This window comes from Mesoplodon densirostris, chromosome 3 (assembly GCF_025265405.1).
Source record: "Mesoplodon densirostris isolate mMesDen1 chromosome 3, mMesDen1 primary haplotype, whole genome shotgun sequence".
In the NCBI taxonomy this organism is placed as follows: Eukaryota; Metazoa; Chordata; class Mammalia; order Artiodactyla; family Ziphiidae; genus Mesoplodon; species Mesoplodon densirostris.
Window position 1 is genome coordinate 52,335,408 of NC_082663.1, and position 18,243 is coordinate 52,353,650.

The following is an 18,243-nucleotide window of genomic DNA, read 5'->3' on the forward strand; positions in this document are numbered from 1 at the left end:
CACTGCTTTTAATATTTTTTCCTTGTATTTAACTTTTGATAATTTGATTAATATGTGTCTTGGCATTTTTCCCCTTGGATTTATCCTTTATGGGACTCTCTGCACTTCCTGGATTTGATTGTCTATTTAGTTTCCCATACTAGGGAAGTTTTCAACTATATTCTCTTCCAATATTTTCTCAGTTCTTTTCTTTTTCTCTTCTTCTTCTGGGACACCTATAATTCAAATGTTGGTGTGTTTAATGTTGTCCTAGAGGTCTTTGAGACTGTCCTCAATTCTTTTCATTCTTTTTTTTTTTTTTTATTCTGCTGTATGGCAGTTATTTCCACTATTTTATCCTCAGGTCACTTATCCGTTCTCTGCCTCAGTTATTCTGCTATCAATTCCTTCTAGAGAAGTATTAATTTCATTTATTGTGCTGTTCATAATTGTTTGTTTTCTCTTTATTTCTTCTAGGTTCTTGTTAAATGTTTCTTGTATTTTCTCCATTCTATTTCCAAGATTTTGGATCATCTTTATTGTCATTACTCTGAATTCTTTTTCAGGTAGACTGCCTATTTCTTCTTCATTTGTTAGGTCTGATGGGTTTTTATGTTGCTCCTTCTGCTGTGTGTTTGTCTGTCTTCTCATTTTGCTTAACTTTCTGTGTTTGGAGTCTCCTTTTCGCAGGCTGCAGTTTCATAGTTCCTATTGTTTTTGGTGTCTGCCTCCAGTGGCTATGGTTGGTTCAGTGGATTGTGTAGGCTTCCTGGTTGAGGGCACTAGGACCTGTGTTCTGGTAGATGAGTCTGGATCTTGTCTTTCTGGTGGGCAGGATCTTGTCCAATGGTGTGTTTTGAGTGTGTCTGTGACCTTATTATGATTTTAGGCAGCCTCTCTGCTAATGGGTGTGGTTGTGTTCCTATCTTGCTAGTTGTTTGGCATAGTGTGTCCAGCACTGTAGCTTGTTGGTCGTTGAGTGGAGCTGGGTCTTAGCGTTGAGATGGAGATCTTTGGGAGAGCTTTCACTGTTTGATATTACGTGGAGCTGGTAAGTCTCTGGTGGGCCAGTGTCCTCAACTTGGCTCTCCCACCTGACAGGCATAGGCCTGACAACCAGCCAAAGTACCAAGACCCTGTCAGCCACACGGCTCAGAAGAGAAGGGAGAAATAAATAGATAGATAGATAGATAGGCAGATAAATAAATGAAATAAAGTTATTAAAATAAAAAATTTCAAAAATTAATAAAAATTTTTTTAAATTAAAAAGTAATAAAAAAGAATGAAGGAAAGAAGAGAGCAATGAAAAAGTAATAAAAAAGAATGAAAGAAGAGAGCAACGAAACCAAAAAACAAATCCACCAATGATAACAAACACTAAAAACTATACTAAATTTAAAAAAAAAAAAAACAGACAGACAGAACCCTAGGACAAATGGTAAAAGCAAAGCTATACAGACAAAAATCACACAAAGAAGCATACACATACACCTCACAAAAAGAGAAAAAGGAAAAAAATACATGTGTATATATAAATAAAAAGGAAGAGAGGAACCAAATCAATAAACAAATCTACCAATGATAATAAACTCTAAATATGGGCCTCCCTGGTGGCGCAAGTGGTTGAGAGTCCGCCTGCCGATGCAGGGGATACTGGTTCGTGCCCCGGTCTGGGAGGATCCCATATGCCGCGGAGCGGCTGGGCCCGTGAGCCATGACCGCTGAGCCTGCGCGTCCGGAGCCTGCGCGTCCGGAGCCTGTGCTCCGCAACGGAGGAGGCCACAACAGTGAGAGGCCCGCATACCGCAAAAAAAATAAAAAATAAAAAAATAAATAAATAAACTCTAAATATTAAACTAAGATAAACATAAAACCAGACACAAATTAGATGCAGAAAGCAAACCCGAAGTCTACAGTTGCTCCTAAAATCCACCACTTCAATTTTGGATTGATTCATTGTCTGTTCTGGTATTCCAAAGATGCAGGTACATCAATTTGATTGTGGAGATTTAATCTGCTGCTCCTGAGGGTGCTGGGAGAAATTTCCCTTTATCTTCTTTGTTCGCACTGCTCCTGGGGTTCAGCTTTGGATTGGCCCCGCCTCTGCCTGTAGGTCACCTGAGGGCATCTTTTGGGAAGTCTGAGGTCTTCTGCCAGTGTTCAGTAGGTGTTCCATAGGAGTTGTTCCACATGTAGATGTATTTCTGATGTATTTGTGGGGAGCAAGGTGATCTCCATGTCTTACTCCTCTTCCATCTTGAAGGTCTCCCTCCTGTTCAGAAAGGATTTTAGTTGTTTTTAACTAGGCAACCATCTTTCCTGTCACCTCTCCATTTCTGAGAAGCATTTTGATGGTCTCTATCTATGGTAATTGAAATGTTGATGAGATGAAGATGAGTTCATAGGCACACCTATTAAAAACCTTTTTCCAGGTTGACATTTATCTATTAATGAGTAATTAATTTTTAAAATATAACCATCTATCCAACAGTAAATTTATTATTATCTCTCCAATTTGGAGAAAAGCCCAGTGGAATTCTATCTTTGGGGTGTTTTTTTTTTGTCTTCTTGCAGAACAATTTTTATCACCAGATATGTTCAATTCTCTGTGTAATGAAAACTCTTCACCCTTTTTGGTCCCTTAAAATATAGTGATTCTAGAGGTCTTTGTATGTGTTACATCTGTTTTGTGGATTGAGTCACGTAGCTCAGCTAATAGATGAATAGTTCTGACCTCATTTTCTATTTGCAAACTTCCACCTTCAAGTTTATTTCCATAACGTTGTGTTTTTAAATAGCAAATCATTTATTTCTTTGATGTATATTTTAATGAAATCTAGTCACTTTTGTTATATATGTAGAGATAAAGTACTTCATAGAAATAAAATTATGTACAGTTATTAGGGCCACAATTTGGATTGCTTTAAGAGGGCCTTCAAATTATGATTTTCTTATGCCATGAGTTTCTTTGAGGTTAATTAGTTCAAATCTCAAGACACAATATTGAGAGTGTAATACAAACAGAATAAGCTGTCACTATGAAATAAAATTTTAGTAAGTAAGCATCTAGGTCCAAAGATGTTTTTATTATCTGGGGGGCCCTAATTTTATCTATTTTGTAATCATCCACCTGAGTAAGGGCTTTTTTTTTTTCTTTTTTTTTAAGGTTTTTAGAAATTTCATGTAATGTCTGAAACATTTATATTAACATATTTCCATACAAATAACCCAAAGAAAGTTTAGTATTAGTTGTTTTGTTTGTTTGTTTGTTTATATTGAAGGTTCTTATTAGACTTTAAGATGAAAGGACTTCCTTTACCAGATATTGAGGTTTATTATAAGCCCACAGTAAGAAATTGTGATTATGGCATAGGAATAGACAGTAAAGTAATGGAACAAAATAGAAGCCAACCCATGCATATTTGGCCTAATAACAACGTGGCACTTTAGAACAGTGGAGGAAAGTAAGGTCTTTGCAATAAATGGGCTGTACCAATTAATAATTACATAAAAATAAAAATGAAATTTAACCCTAATGTACACCATACATGAAAATCAATTTCAGTTAGATTATAGGATGCAAAATAAGACTCTCTTACTGACCTTGGGAAAAAGTAAGAGTTCTTAAATAAGACACAAAAGTATTAAATCATAAAGGAAAGATGTTCTTTAAAATTAAGAATTTCATTTTATCAAAAGACACTATGAAAAGAATGAAAAGACAAACCAGAGAAAAGGAAAAAATATTTGCAACACTTTTAGCCAGTAACAACAAATAACTAGATTAAGTAAAAATGCTTAAGAAAAATCAGACAACCAATTAAAAAGAATGGGCTAATGCCTCAAATATGTCTTTCATAAAGAGAGAAATTATCAACAAGCAGCAGAAAGAGGAAGCAAAGCCATCTGGATAAATCAAATAATAGTTTATCCAGTAGAAAGGTTTTTCTGTATTTTCAAGGCTCTGTTTGCCTCATTTGTGTAACTTTTACATTTCATGTAACCTAAAAATATTTATTAAACCCAAGGCTTACTCAGATATTAATCACTGATCTCCATTTTTGACATTCATTAAAGTGAGGAGGAAAGCATCTACACCGTGTAGATTCCCATTATGCCTCAGTGGACTGAGGTCAGGCCTGGTTTGAGGAAAATTTCCCAAGGCTCTAGCCAAGACTATAGGGCCTTTGAAGAAGAGAGGAGAGAAGGATGGCTATGGTTAATATTTATTGAATATTTGTTATATACCAGGCACTTTGCTTAATGCTTTACGTGGATTACCTCATTTAATTCTCACAGCATCCCCATGGATGAGGAATATTGTGATGTTAAGTAACAGGAATTCAGCCACCAGATTTTGTGCTGCTAACCTGAGTGCCTCTTTCCTAACTACCGTTTTTTGTGTTTTTTTTTTTTGATGTCCTTATTGGAGTATAATTGCTTTACAATGGTGTGTTAGTTTATGCTTTATAACAAATCCTAACTACCTTTTAATAGCATCTTTCTTAACTGTTCCATTTGGGAGAGAGGAGAGGGATCATCATATTTCCCAGTTACAAGCCTCATCCCAGAATTACTACAAGTTTCTTTGCCTTATCTACTTCCTGACATACCTTAGGCTTTGGCCTTTTATTGGCTTTGAGGTCCAGGAAGGTGCAAAATGTAGAATAAAAACGCTCCATGCATTGTGTGAAGATGAAGTATGACATCCTCTTACCCTCACTTCTCTCCATGTGTGAATGCCCATGTAAGGCTTTATAATCTTGCGAGTCAGCTTATTTGCTGTGGCAGGAGTGGAATAGATAGGGGGAAGCTGTCATCCTAGGACCTAACACTTACTTAAGTAGTGCTGGTTAAATAGAGATACAGGTATACTTAATGTGTTCAGGTACTATATTTTAACATTTAGCATTATATAAAAATACTAAAATGAATAATTAAGACTTCTGGGTTTTTCATGTATGTTTCCAGTTTCTTCCCACTTTGCGAGGTAGCATTTCTATCACTTTGATTATGCACAGAAACAGATATTACCTGTTTCTCATAAATATTTTCATTCATTTTAAGAAAATATAAAATCAGTGTCTCGATTTCTCAAGGAAACCAATCTCATACTGAACTAAGAAAAATCTTTTTTGCTTATGTTTTGCAGACTTTGGATAATGAGATGAGTACAGATGATGACAATGAATATGCAGAAGAAAAGGAGAGCTACATCTGTGCAGTGTGTCTGGATGTTTATTTCAACCCCTACATGTGTTACCCTTGTCACCACATCTTCTGTGAGCCCTGCTTACGGACTCTTGCCAAAGACAATCCTGCAGGCACTCCCTGCCCATTGTGTCGGACAATTATTTCCAGAGTCTTTTTCCAGACAGGTAACTGTTGTCTTTCATTAACACAATTACCTGATTATTTTGACTACCTCTTTTTTCCAGTTCTAAAGGTACTGTATGAATTATCATGAGAAAGTTATTGAAAATCATATACAGCATAATTTGTTACTCTCTAGTTTATAAAACAGTGCTTGCCCAACTCATTAGAACTTGTTAAAATCATAGAATCATAGATGAGAATAGTTTCTCATCTCTACTCCTCTATTCAATGTTGAGATCTTTTCTAAAGCATCCTAACTAGTTATTGTTTAGCATTCACTTGAACATCTCCAGTGTCAAGGACATTCCATTAAAATTTGAAGCAGCCCTGTTGATTATTTATTACTCAAATCTGCCTTCCACTACTTCTCATTCTTTGGCCCATGTTTTTTCCTCTGAAGTCTCAGAGAATAAATCTGTAAATATCTGAGGATAACTATTAGGCCTTTCCCCCAGACTCTAAATCTTCTCAGCCTTCTTGTTGTTCTTAAGGTCTTTCTTCTTGAACTAGAAGATAGTAAAATTGGAACAAGGATTTGTTTACCTAATTATCATGTAAAGATGGAATATAACACAATATTTAAAACATACTAATGGAGAAAGGAAAAACTAATGAATGAGGAACATAGAAACCTGCTAAGGTGAAAGGGAAGAATGATAGAAGTAAGCAGAGCTGATATTTATTGAGTGCACTACTGTGTGCTAAACCTTAGGGGAGGAAATTTCTACATCCACATTCTCGCCTCAGCCATAGAGGAACCAAACAAGGATCAAAGTATGTACTTTATTCATAGTAAAACTGTAGAAAACACATGGCACATTTTTCTTCCGCAAAAGAAAATCCAAGGACCCATCTGCAAGGAATAATCAGTTTATAAAAATAAGCTTTGCATGCCTTAACCCAACCAGCTGCATGAAGGCTTGCAAACCTGGCTTACAGGCTCAGTAGTCAAACAGTGAAGAGAAAATAAAGCTTTGCCTCTCTGATCTGCCTAGTGCATATAGTTTGGAGCACAAAATCACTGCACTGAGCACAGACAGACCTGGAGACAAAAGGACATGCCAAGCACAGTTGACTCTACCCAATAGACAAACATGATTAGGGACTGCAGGCTGTCATCTGTCACACTGGCAGATCACTCTTCCTTTCATGGGGAAGAGCAAGTAAGGAGTGGAGAGAGGGAAGGAAGCAATTCCATGGGAGGGCAGAAGCTTACTGGAAGTTCTTCTTCTCTGGCTTACATTGAAGTGGGAAAAATCGGGGTTCTTTTCTAGTACTAGATCCCTTGCTAGGTGCTTTGGAGTGAATTAAATGTGAAGAGTAACATCTCTTTCTCAGTGTTATCTCTGACCATCTATGCAAGAAAACATTTACTGAAAGCCTGTTTTGAAGGGAAGCATCTAGGCGATGTACATAGTGATTTAGACAGATGTCCCTGCCTTCCATGATCCAGTTTAATGTTGACAGGGATTTTAAAATTGCTTTCCTTAATGTCTTAAAACAATAATGACTTGACTCTTTCTTGGTTCATTTATCAAAGCAACAATGTCATATTTTCCTTTATTTCCAAAATTGGTTCTTCTATATAATAAATCTTATCGGGAATATTTATTCCAATGGAGACTAAATTTGGTTGTGTACTGTCATTTAGAAGCTGGTAATAATAATGGGAATATACTACTTAGTTATTTATACCTACCTCAAAAAGATTTGACATGCTTTAAAATATATATGCAATGAAGTAGCAAGGCAAGGGAAGTACTGAATGAAGTATTTCGTTTTAATATTCTGGCTGCCTAAGAAAAAATAAAATAAGCATACAATTAAATGATTCTCATGATCTATGGAAAGAAACATACCAACTCCTAAGGGCAAGAGAAGTTTTTTTCCAGCACTTTAAAAGAAAAATTTTAATGTGATTTCTAGGCATATTGAGAGATGGAGTAGGCAGTGTCCTCAAAAACATCCTCAGAGCAAAGGCAATATCAGGTTTTCTAACATGGTATCTTATGGTATTCTTTGATAAGAGCTGAGGGCATATCAGAGTATAGATTAGGGAAAGCAACATTGCCAGTAGCCAAAAAAAAAAAAATATATATATATATATATATATATATATATATATATATATATATATATATACGGTTTTCCTATAAAAATAACTTCTAAAATTATATAAGTAATGCAATTTCATTATAGAAAAATCAGAGTATACAAATAAAATTATAAGCTCAAAATCCTCCATAGTCCTACCATTTAAAGATCACATTTATCGAGTATTCTTCCCGAATATTTTATATCCATATACTTAATCATTTTTTTTGTAAAATGTTCATTTTGAACATAAGGCTTTTGACCTGCTTTTGTTTTACTTTTTAAAAATTATTTATTTAATTTATTTTGGCTGAGCTGGGTCTTAATTGGAGTAGCAAGATCTTTAGTGTCAGCATGTGAACTCTTAGTTGCAGCATGCATGTGCTCTCTAGTTCTCCGACCAGGGATTGAACCCAGGCCCCCTACATTGGGAGCGCAGAGTCTTACCCACTGGACCACCAGGGAAGTCCCTTGTTTTACTTTAAATTCTTGTGATTATATCATGATCTACTTAAGCTATCTACTATTTAGTTTAGTTGTTTATCATTCATTTATTTGCTGATATATATGGATAAATATTTGCACACATCTCCGCGCATTTCCTTGTAAAGGATTTCCAGGAGTAGAATTGGTAGTTAAAGCCTGTACGTGTTTTAAGGCTATGTATATGTTACAAAATTATGCTCCAAAATTATTGCAAGCAACAATATAATGGGCTTATTTTCTCAACACTCTGGACTATCCTTTTTTTTCCTTTTAAATCCCTTACCATGCCCTTTGCTGATTTTTCTTTTGGTCTGTTCATCATTTTCTTGTTTACTGCAAGAGGATTTTTTTTTCAGTAATGTCAGCTTTTGTCATATGTGGCAAATCGCTTTCCTATTTTGTCATATGTACTTGAATTATGTTTATTATATTTTATGAATGTGCAGAACTTCTATATTTTATGTAGTCTTATGTAGCAACCTTTGTCTTTATTATTTCTAATTTCAAAGTTAGGTATTAAAAGGCCTTATCCACTACAGAATTACAGTAAATCCCCTACATATGAATGAGTTGTGTTCTGAGAGCGCATTCGTAAGTCCAATTTGTAAGTCCAACAAAGTTAGCCTAGGTACCCAACTAACACAATCAGCTATATAGTACTGTACTAGGCTTATAATACTTTTCACACAAATAATACATAAAAAACAAACAAACACAAAAATAGAACATTTTTAATCTTACAGTACAGTACCTTGAAAAGTACAGTAGTACCAGCTACCTCACCGCTGCTTTTACGCTTGCTTCCAGACATCCTGAGCTTGAAATAAAGATACTGTACTACTGCACTCTATACAGTACTGTACAGTAAAATACACAAAAGTACAGCCACTTGTAGAGGATGCACACATGTGATAATGTACGCCAGATATGTGAACTAACTTATGTGATTGGACATGTGAACACACAATCACATATTTGAAAGTTCGCAACTTGAAGGTACGTATGTAGGGGACTTACTCTGTATAAATAGTCTCTTTACCTATATTTATTTTGGTTTTCATTTTGTCCTCATTTCCCTACTGTTAATTCCAGTCCATTTATTATAGTGTGTGGTTTGGTTAAAAATATAGTACCTTTCAAAAAGAAAACCACAAACAAAAAATAATAATAATAAATCTTGCAAAATAGTTTTCTACTAATTTAGAAAGAATAAACAGCTTAAGTCATAATTTAAAAAAATATATAGTCCCTTTATTCCGTGTCTGTAAGCATATATCCCACTAACATTTATTGAACAATTCATTTTTTTCTATGCTGATTGAACTGCCTTTTTTAGGTAATGAAGATAATTACTAAAATGTTTCTGTGTTTTTTGGCAGCTGTTCTTTTCCATTCATATTTCTGTCTTGTCCTATACCATTACTTCAGTCTTATAATTATTCTAGCTTTATGTTTTAATAACTCACAAGTGAATTAATTTTATAAGTTGGGGAATAATTCACATTTTTAATTGACATTTTTATAATATTGTTATAATATTATAACATTGTTATAATATTGAAAGTATATTGCCTCTCAATAACATTTCTGTAATTTCCTTTCAAATGGCACAGCAAAATTCTTATTAGCTTTATGCCTGTATATATATATATATATATATATATATATTTTTTTTTTTTTTCGGTACTCGGGCCTCTCACTGTTGTGGCCTCTCCCGTTGCGGAGCACAGGCTCCGGGCGCGCAGGCTCAGCGGCCATGGCTCACGGGACCAGCCGCTCCACGGCATGTGGGATCCTCCCAGACCGGGGCACGAACCCATGTCCCCTGCATCGGCAGGTGGACTCTCAACCACTGCGCCACCAGGGAAGCCCTATGCCTGTATATTTTTGTTGCTGCAATTGTAAATGGGATTTTTTTTCCTCTTCTGGTTTCAGCTGCTTTTGTTGATATTTTGGGAGAAAGTCAGTTTCCAATCTTACACTATTCTGTTAAGTTTACTGAACCCTAAGAGTTATTTATTAAGTAAATGAATTAATCATCTCAGCTACCTAATGTCACCATTCCAATTGTGTAAAAACCAGGGGACAGTTATTATCAAAGATTAAAGTGGGAAGGTTGTCATTTTCTAAAGGAACTGAAGATATTTGGCAAATGAATAAGGGGTTAGTTGTAGTTTAGAGTAATTCAGTGGATAGAGTTATGATGAAATTCCTTCCAGATTTATTCCATAGAGTGTGCTTAGGAAAATAATGATCTAAACCACTCTCAATATAACATTCAGTATTTAATGCAATTTTGCTTAAATTTCTTAACACTGTTAGATGTGATCTTGATAAAGTACTTGATACACTAGAAGTTGAGAATTTGAAGTGGGAGAGAATATATAGAAGACAAGGTAGAAGGCATTAATATCATTTGTTAGTGGAGGTCAAGATAATACTGTCAAAAGTTAACAGAGTGGCATGGACATATATACACTACCAAATGTAAAATAGATAGGTAGTGGGAAGCAGCTGCATAGCACGGGAGATCAGCTCGGTGCTTTGTGACCACCTAGAGGGGTGGGATAAGGAGGGTGGGAGATGCAAGAGGGAGGAGATATGGGGATATATGTATATGTATAGCTGATGCACTTTGTTATCAAGCAGAAACTAACACACCATTGTAAAGCAATTATACTCCAATAAAGACGTTTTTTTAAAAAGTTAAATAAATAAATAAAACTAGCAAATATGGAAAAAAAAGTTAACAGAAAAACATACGAAAAAATAGGTAGTAGACACTATTGGTTGCTAATTTGTATCCATTACATCTTTCTTCCTAACATACCCTGAGTTTTATTCCAGTATTTAACTCCCTCAGCATAGGCCAGGTGGCTCTTGGGTAGATGAACCCATCTTTGGCTTTTTGGTAATCTATTCCTTTTGCCAGTGATAGGTTCATAAATGGGCATGTGTTTCAGTTCTGAGTGATGAGGTGAGACTAAAATTTGCCTTTACTCTTAAGACATGAGATGGAAAAGCTAATTTCTTCCCCATTGGACATAAACAAGAAGGTGTGTAATAGGGATAATTACTGGCAGCCATCTTACGAGCAAGTGGGGAACCAGGTTAGTATAAAATCTTTATTTTGGATAGTAAAACTAAGGAAAGAAATGAACAAGGGGTCTTGATGACATTGTTTAACCACCAAGTCAGCCAGGTTTGAAGCCTACCCTACCTTTGAATTTTCTATTACATGAAATATTAAATTTACTAATTAACTAAGGCAGTTTGAATAAATTTTCTATTAGTATACACCAAGAGCATCCTAACTGATGAAAGCATACTAATAATAAAGGTAGACAATATAGAAACTAAAAATGATATTATTCACAAAAATTTGAGAGAAGGGAAGAAGATATTGCAAAAGACCCAAATCCTCCTAAAAGGAAGTCAATATTATTTAAAGTTGATAAATTAAGTAATAGTGAAGAAGATTTCTGGAATGGTAACATGAGAAGCTTCATGGATCCTCACCCCAGCAAAACAACCATTTAACTGGTGAAATGATTTTTTTTTCATTTATGTTTATGGAAATTGTCCTAAGGAAGTACAGCAAATAGAAAAACATTTATTTTTTTTAAACCTACTGAAACCTACCACTATACTCAGTAAGAACATAGAGAGCCTGTCACATTTAGATATTCATATGCAAAGGAATGAATTTGGAACCCTCCCTCACACTATGAACACACACACACACACACATACACAGATTAACTTAAAATGGAACAAAGACCTAAATGTAAGAGATAAAAATATAAAACTCTTAGAAGACAACGTAGGTGTAAATATTTTTTGAAATTGTACTGGGCTACGGTTTCTTAGATATGACACCTAAAACACAAACAGCCAAAGAAGAAATAGATAAATCAGACTTCATCAAAGTTAAAAACTTCTCTGCTTAAAGGGATATTATCAAGAAAGTGAAAAGATAACCACAGGATAAACGGAAATATTTGTAAGTCATATATGTGACAAGGGTCTAGTATCCAGAATATATAAAGAACTGTTACAACTCAACAATTAAAAAACAAATAACCCTATTTTATATGGACAAAGAGTTTGAATAGACAGTTCTCCAAAGGAGATATAAAGATGGCCGATAAGCAGATGAAAAAAATGCTCAATATCATTAGTCATTAGTTGCAAATCCAAGCTATAATGAGATATCACTTCACAGTAACTAGGAAGGCATAGCTAAAAAGATAGACAGTAACAAGTGTTGACAAGGATATGGAGAAATTGGAACACATACATTGCTGGTTGGAGTATAAAATGGCAAAGTCACTTTGGAAAACAGCAGAATAAGTTTTGCACATGGAAGACTCTAAGCCTGCTTGTGAGATTGGAAAAAGTTCTGGTGTTAATTAGAGTTCTTTTGTCTGTGGAGATGAAAAAGAATCCAGGATGGGCAGAGCTGAGGAGAAAGACCTCTGGATACGGAAGACCTTTCCTATTCATTGACTGACAGCCTCGTTCTTTCAGACAAGGAACTCCCACATCAGCACCCCAACAGTAGGTCTGTTCAGAGAGGTGCTACATGCTGTATAACAGGATCTGCAGGCCACCTTCATCATCAGGCTGAGGAAGGGAAAAGGCTATGTCTTATGAGCATTAAATGGAGAGAGAGTCATCCAAGTGAGGGGGGAGGAATCCCTCAGCCAAGGAGATTATGGTTTCGTTGTGAGGGAAGGCATCATATTTTCTTGAATTGACTTTATGACTGAAGCCTTCAAACCAAGCATGTCACTGCCCCTATTGTGGACTGACTCTGGAGAACACTGGTATGGGCAGTCCTATGATAGACTCAGTGTTCATTGTTCAGGGATCCCAGCCCATGCTCATATGGAAGATACAAGTGTCTCAGGTACAGCATAGGGAGCCACAGGGTCAGTACAACTAAACTCTTAATTGTGAAGTCACTCACTGCTCTCACCTCATTCAGATGTACCCATACCTCAGCAAGGAAGATTTCTACCCTTGTTCCACTATTTTCCTCCATTCAACATCTGTCTCCTTTTTGACCACCCACCCCATGCCACTATGCTTGTGCCTTTACATGGTGGAACTAGATGCTGATAAGCAGAAGTGCTGGTGAACTCCATTGGAAAAAAAGGAAAAGAAACTGGCTAAGTCCTCACCTTGTGTGTAGAAGTCCCTAAGTAAAGAAATGACATTTAACCTAATCTAGGATTTTAAGCATAAAGCAGGCTTATGATATTTTTCACCAGGGATATTTTGGCTGTCACAATAATAGGAGGATGCTACTGGCATCTAGTCAGCAGGGGTAGGGATGACAGATATCCTGCAGTGTTTGGGCCAGTCCCACACAGTGATGAATTATCCTGTATTCTGTCTGACTTTTAGATGTCCTGCTGGGCTTTATCCAGGACATACAGCTCATCCAAAAGAACATCACACTTCTTCTTTTTATCCACTGTGACAACCTGTAATTGGTCTTGTTCTATTGTCCCTGTTCCCATTAATGGCATTTCATACTTTCTCTTATTCTATACCAAAAAGTCTGGTCTGTTAATTCTTATGCTAATAGTGGTTTTGTTCTTGCGTTCATCCATGCCTCAACTTTTTCATTTTTCTGTTCATCTTGTACAGAATCATCACTGCCTCCAAAATCCAAACTTCTTCATTTTTTTTTATTGAGGTATAGTGGATTTACAATGCTGTGCCTGTCTCTGCTGTACAGCAAAGTGACTCAGTTATACACAGACATTCTTTTTTTTTATATTCTTTTCCATTATGGGTTTATCCCAGGATATTGAATATAATTCCCTATGCTTTATACTAGGACCTTGTTGTTTATCCATCCTATATATAATAGTTTATATCTGCTAATCCCAAACTCCCAGTCCTTCCCTCCTCCACCCCCCTCCCCCTTGGCAACTGCAAGTCTGTTCTCTATGTCTGTGAGTCTGTTTCTGTTTTGCAGATAGGTTCATTTGTACCATATTTTATATTGCATATATAAGTGATATCATATGGTATTTGTCTTTCTCTTTCTGACTTACTTCACTTAGTATGATCATCTCTAGTTGCATCCATGTTGCTGCAAATGGCATTATTTTGTTCTTTTTTATGGCTGAGTAGTATTCCATTGTATATATGTACAAACTCATTCTTTATTGGTAGGAGTATCTATTTCATGATGTCTTTTAGTGTAGTCACTCCTGTGCTTTAATATATGGAAAAAATATATTTTATTATAAAAAAGAAATAGAAAAATAAGCATAATGATTAGAGCAGTGTTTCTCAAATTTCTTTCATTTTCCTACCACCTTTACAATTTTTACTGTATCCACATACCACCAGAATTATTTTTTTACTTAAGGGTTTTCTTCATATCAACACATGTTTTTTAAAAAAATACTTATTTTAGCCTCATCCTTAACAATTTATTTGTGAATTTATGTATTTGATGTTCCGGTTTATACATTTCTTCTAATATACATTAAAATAAATAGGTAACTATGAAAATTTTTAAATTTTTCATTCAATTTCACCCTAAATCCTTTCACATATGGCTAGTGGTTTGCAAACCAAGTGTTGAAAAACACTGCCTTGCACTTATGGAGGTTAGTCTCCAGAAAAAAGCTTGAAAACAGGAATATTTAAAACAGTCCCTGGGGATTGTGAGTGGAGCTAGAGATAGAGGGAGTGGAATAGATCTTCATTGTTGTTTTGGTTTTTTTAAGCCTTTTAACATCATTTGGATCTTTTCAAACAATGGGCATGTGTTACCTTGACAGTTTTTAAAAATAAAGAAGTAAACCGAGGTGCAGCATTAAATATGATTGTGGTCAGGGAGGATGGAGTCCTGTTTCTTTTCATACAGAAGACAGAGAATCATGGATTCTTTGAAGCCAAGAATGGATGTTGTGATAACCTTTTTTTTTAACATCTTTATTGGAGTATAATTGCTTTACAATGGTGTGTTAATTTCTGCTTTATAACAAATTGAATCAGCTATACATATACTTATATCTCCATATCTCCTCCCTCTTGCATCTCCCTCCTACCCTCCCTATCCCACCCCTCTAGGTGGTCACAAAGCACCAAGCTGATCTCCCTGTGCTATCTGGCTGCTTCCCACTAACTATCTGTTTTGAAGATCCACTAGTATATCCCTATTCATAGGCTTTCAAAAGCCTTTTTCTAAATCTTGAAGTATAACTTTAAATACAAAATAATAACAGTATACATCATAACAGTACAAAGTACTTAGCATTTTGTCTTTATCATACTAAGAGCACAATAAAGGTTATCGTTGAATTGGGCTTAATTTAGTAGATCTCCTCTTGGCCTTATTATTCCTCTAACAGAGGGTAAACTAGTTATTCTTGGGTAATGAAACAGTTACTGAAATAATTCTTAATGCTCCAGAGTCTTAAAGGACATCAATAAGCACAACTTAAACACAAGGTGGCTGAGATGAAAGCTTGGATAAATTCTCTAACCTAAGAAGGTCTTATAGTACTAGCAGATTTCTCCTGGGCCAAAGGGTTAAAGTATTTGTAACAACTCTTTTCCTATTCAGGTATAAAAATTATGGGTATAAAATATTGCAGTGCCAAATATTAAGTGGAATTATTACATTAAAATGGATAAAATTTTAACCATAGTTTATCTACCTAATGAAATAGGAACTCCTAAATATTAACATCAGTTAAGCATAAATTATATACTGTAATGACTTGTATATTGTAAAATCCATAGCTCCACTTTGACAAAGTGTCAAATATGGAATTTTTGTTTTTGGTTTGGTTTGGTCCCTGTTGTATGTGCCTCTGTCATCAGGCTACATATTTAGTTGGAGATGGAACTTCCTAACTAGATTTTAACTTTGAACAGTTCACTAGGAAAGGGTAAGAAAATCAGGTTAAAATTTATATTCAGAGGATACATAGATAAATATTCATAAGTATTAATGAGATACTCCTGGTTGGTCTCTCTTTCCCAACATTCAGAGTTCCTCTTGCCACCAAATCACATAGGACATGCAGTTACTAGGAGACCTTGCTGCCGCTCTAGGGTGAGAACCTGCCAGGTCTAAAGAGTTGGTTCTGAGGCTTATCTTACTCATATTTCTTTGAGTCAAAGTAGTCATATTCTGTTAAATGCAAGCTGCAATAGCAGACTCCAGTTTTCTCTAACTGGTAGTGTTCCCCTCATAGATGAACCTTTCTGGGTACTCACATGGGTATAAAATGAGTTTCACTAGGAGAGTTAGGGTCCCTTACAAGTGAGACTTTCTTGCCCCTCTTGCAGAAGTGCAGATCAAGCATTGCCCTTGAAACCCTGAAGACAGTTTTAAGATAGTTTATAGATTTTCATTGATATCTAGTAAAGTGAGCTCAAATGTCAATATATTAGCCCTTCTCTGTTCCTGTGTAAGGGAAAGATCTCAGATCCCCTTGAAGCAGCATCCTCACTCAATTTTACTCCTGCTGCTGTAAAACAATACAAAGAAAACTATCTTAGATTGTATATTCTTGAAAAATTACTATTTTTCATCATATTAAATATATAAACATATACATCAACATATTAAAGAAGAAGAGTGAGATGAGACTAATCTAAAAGTTCTAGAGATCATCTCACAAGAGGTTACTTAAACTAAATGCTATGTTTAAAAAATGAGGATTAAGCATCAGCTGGTAAAGATTGTTTTGTTAGAAATCTCCCTTTTTATACAAATGCCCACTGATTGGGACTCTTCATTCACAATCTTGTCTATTCCTTGCAAATGATCTTTATTGTACATTAATCTCCTGGAACCAAATAATGCCTGTGAACAAGCATGTCCAGTGCCTGTTGAAATGAAGGAAAGTTGGATTTCCACTCAAAATCAGGGCTCATTCTATATATATAATGCAAAACTCTTGGAGAAGTAGTCTTTTTTTTAAACTTTTATTAAAACATCCTACAAATTTCTTTTTGTCAAATCATCTTTTTGCAAGTTACATCTTTGTGAAAAATGAAATGTATCAAACAACATAGGACTCAGAAGGGAATTGTGGGGAAAAAAAGCTTTCATAATAAAGATACATAATTTTAGGTAGGTAAACAAGGCCTTTAATAATCTAAGTGAAATGGGTGGACACATATATCCTAGCCTTTTAAATTAGAACATAATACCACTGGGTCCATCTAAATGACTCTGCCCTGTATTTATAATAATACTCATTATATTTCCCTCCTTAATAAGACCCTGAGGCCTGAATTAACCCTATCATGGCACTTACCTCATAACTTAATGGTTACCTATTTACTAGATAGGATTTAATGCAGGTTCTATGCCTGTTTCACAGTTTTAACTCTTATACTTAGCAGAATGCTTAAAACTATTACTAACAAATATTTGCTTAATTATAATTAGTTGTTTAAATATAAAATTGCCCATATTTAAGCATAAAGCAGAAATCAGAGTTACACTACCCTATTGGTACTGCCTGTAGTTCAAAATTGTGCTGTGTATGTGGTTGTTCTTATTTTATTCTTTATGATACGATACAGTGAAACTCATGGTAATATACACTGTAATAATGTGAATTATGTTTTTATGTAATTGGTGATTGACTCCTGCATTCAGGCAAGTCAAGAAGACTGGAACTCTTAACACTTATTTACTATTTCTATGATAGTGTCATGCAAAGATGCTGCTGTTTCCACTAGTACTGCCACCACATTTAACTAAATGTACCATTTGAGTAGACTTTAGAATCTTTCCAGGATATTCAGGGTTTTGTCTTTTTCTAGCATATTGAATGATATGAAATATTGATTACATCTAATACATTATAATGTATATTGTATTAAGAAGCCTCTACTCCCTAAGAGGTAGAGTTGGCCAAGGAGGAGATAAAGGTAGTTTTTATCACCTTTTACTCCAAGCCCTACATCTTGGTCTGCCTTCAGATTTTTCTCAATGCTTCTTCCAGGTAATTCTGAGAAAGGTAGTACTGAATATTTTATTTGTTGCAATATCCTGGAGTTCCAAGTTCAAATGCCACTAGAATGAAGCAACATTGTTCTATAGAAAGAACAACATCCTTGGGTAAGGTTTGTACAGTTTATACCAGAGTGATATAAGGTTTAACCTATTTAAATAAATTCAGGTAATTTTCGAACAGAAAAGGATTTAAGGTCATTTCATCCAGTGGTTATCAAATTTGACTGTGCATCAGAATCACCCAAAGAGCCTGTAGAAAGCACAGACTCCTAGGTCACATCCACAGCAATTCTGCT

General features: G+C 35.3%; 1 protein-coding gene across 2 annotated transcripts in view; it reads left to right on the forward strand.

Moving 5' to 3' along the window:
• Positions 1–18,243, forward strand: part of RNF180 (ring finger protein 180) — a 278,059-nt gene that overhangs the window by 206,180 nt on the left and 53,636 nt on the right. For both annotated transcript variants that reach the window (XM_060091716.1, XM_060091717.1), the window contains one exon: positions 5,132–5,357. In XM_060091716.1, coding sequence (XP_059947699.1) covers positions 5,132–5,357 — 226 coding nt within the window. The remainder of the gene's footprint in view (positions 1–5,131; positions 5,358–18,243) is intronic.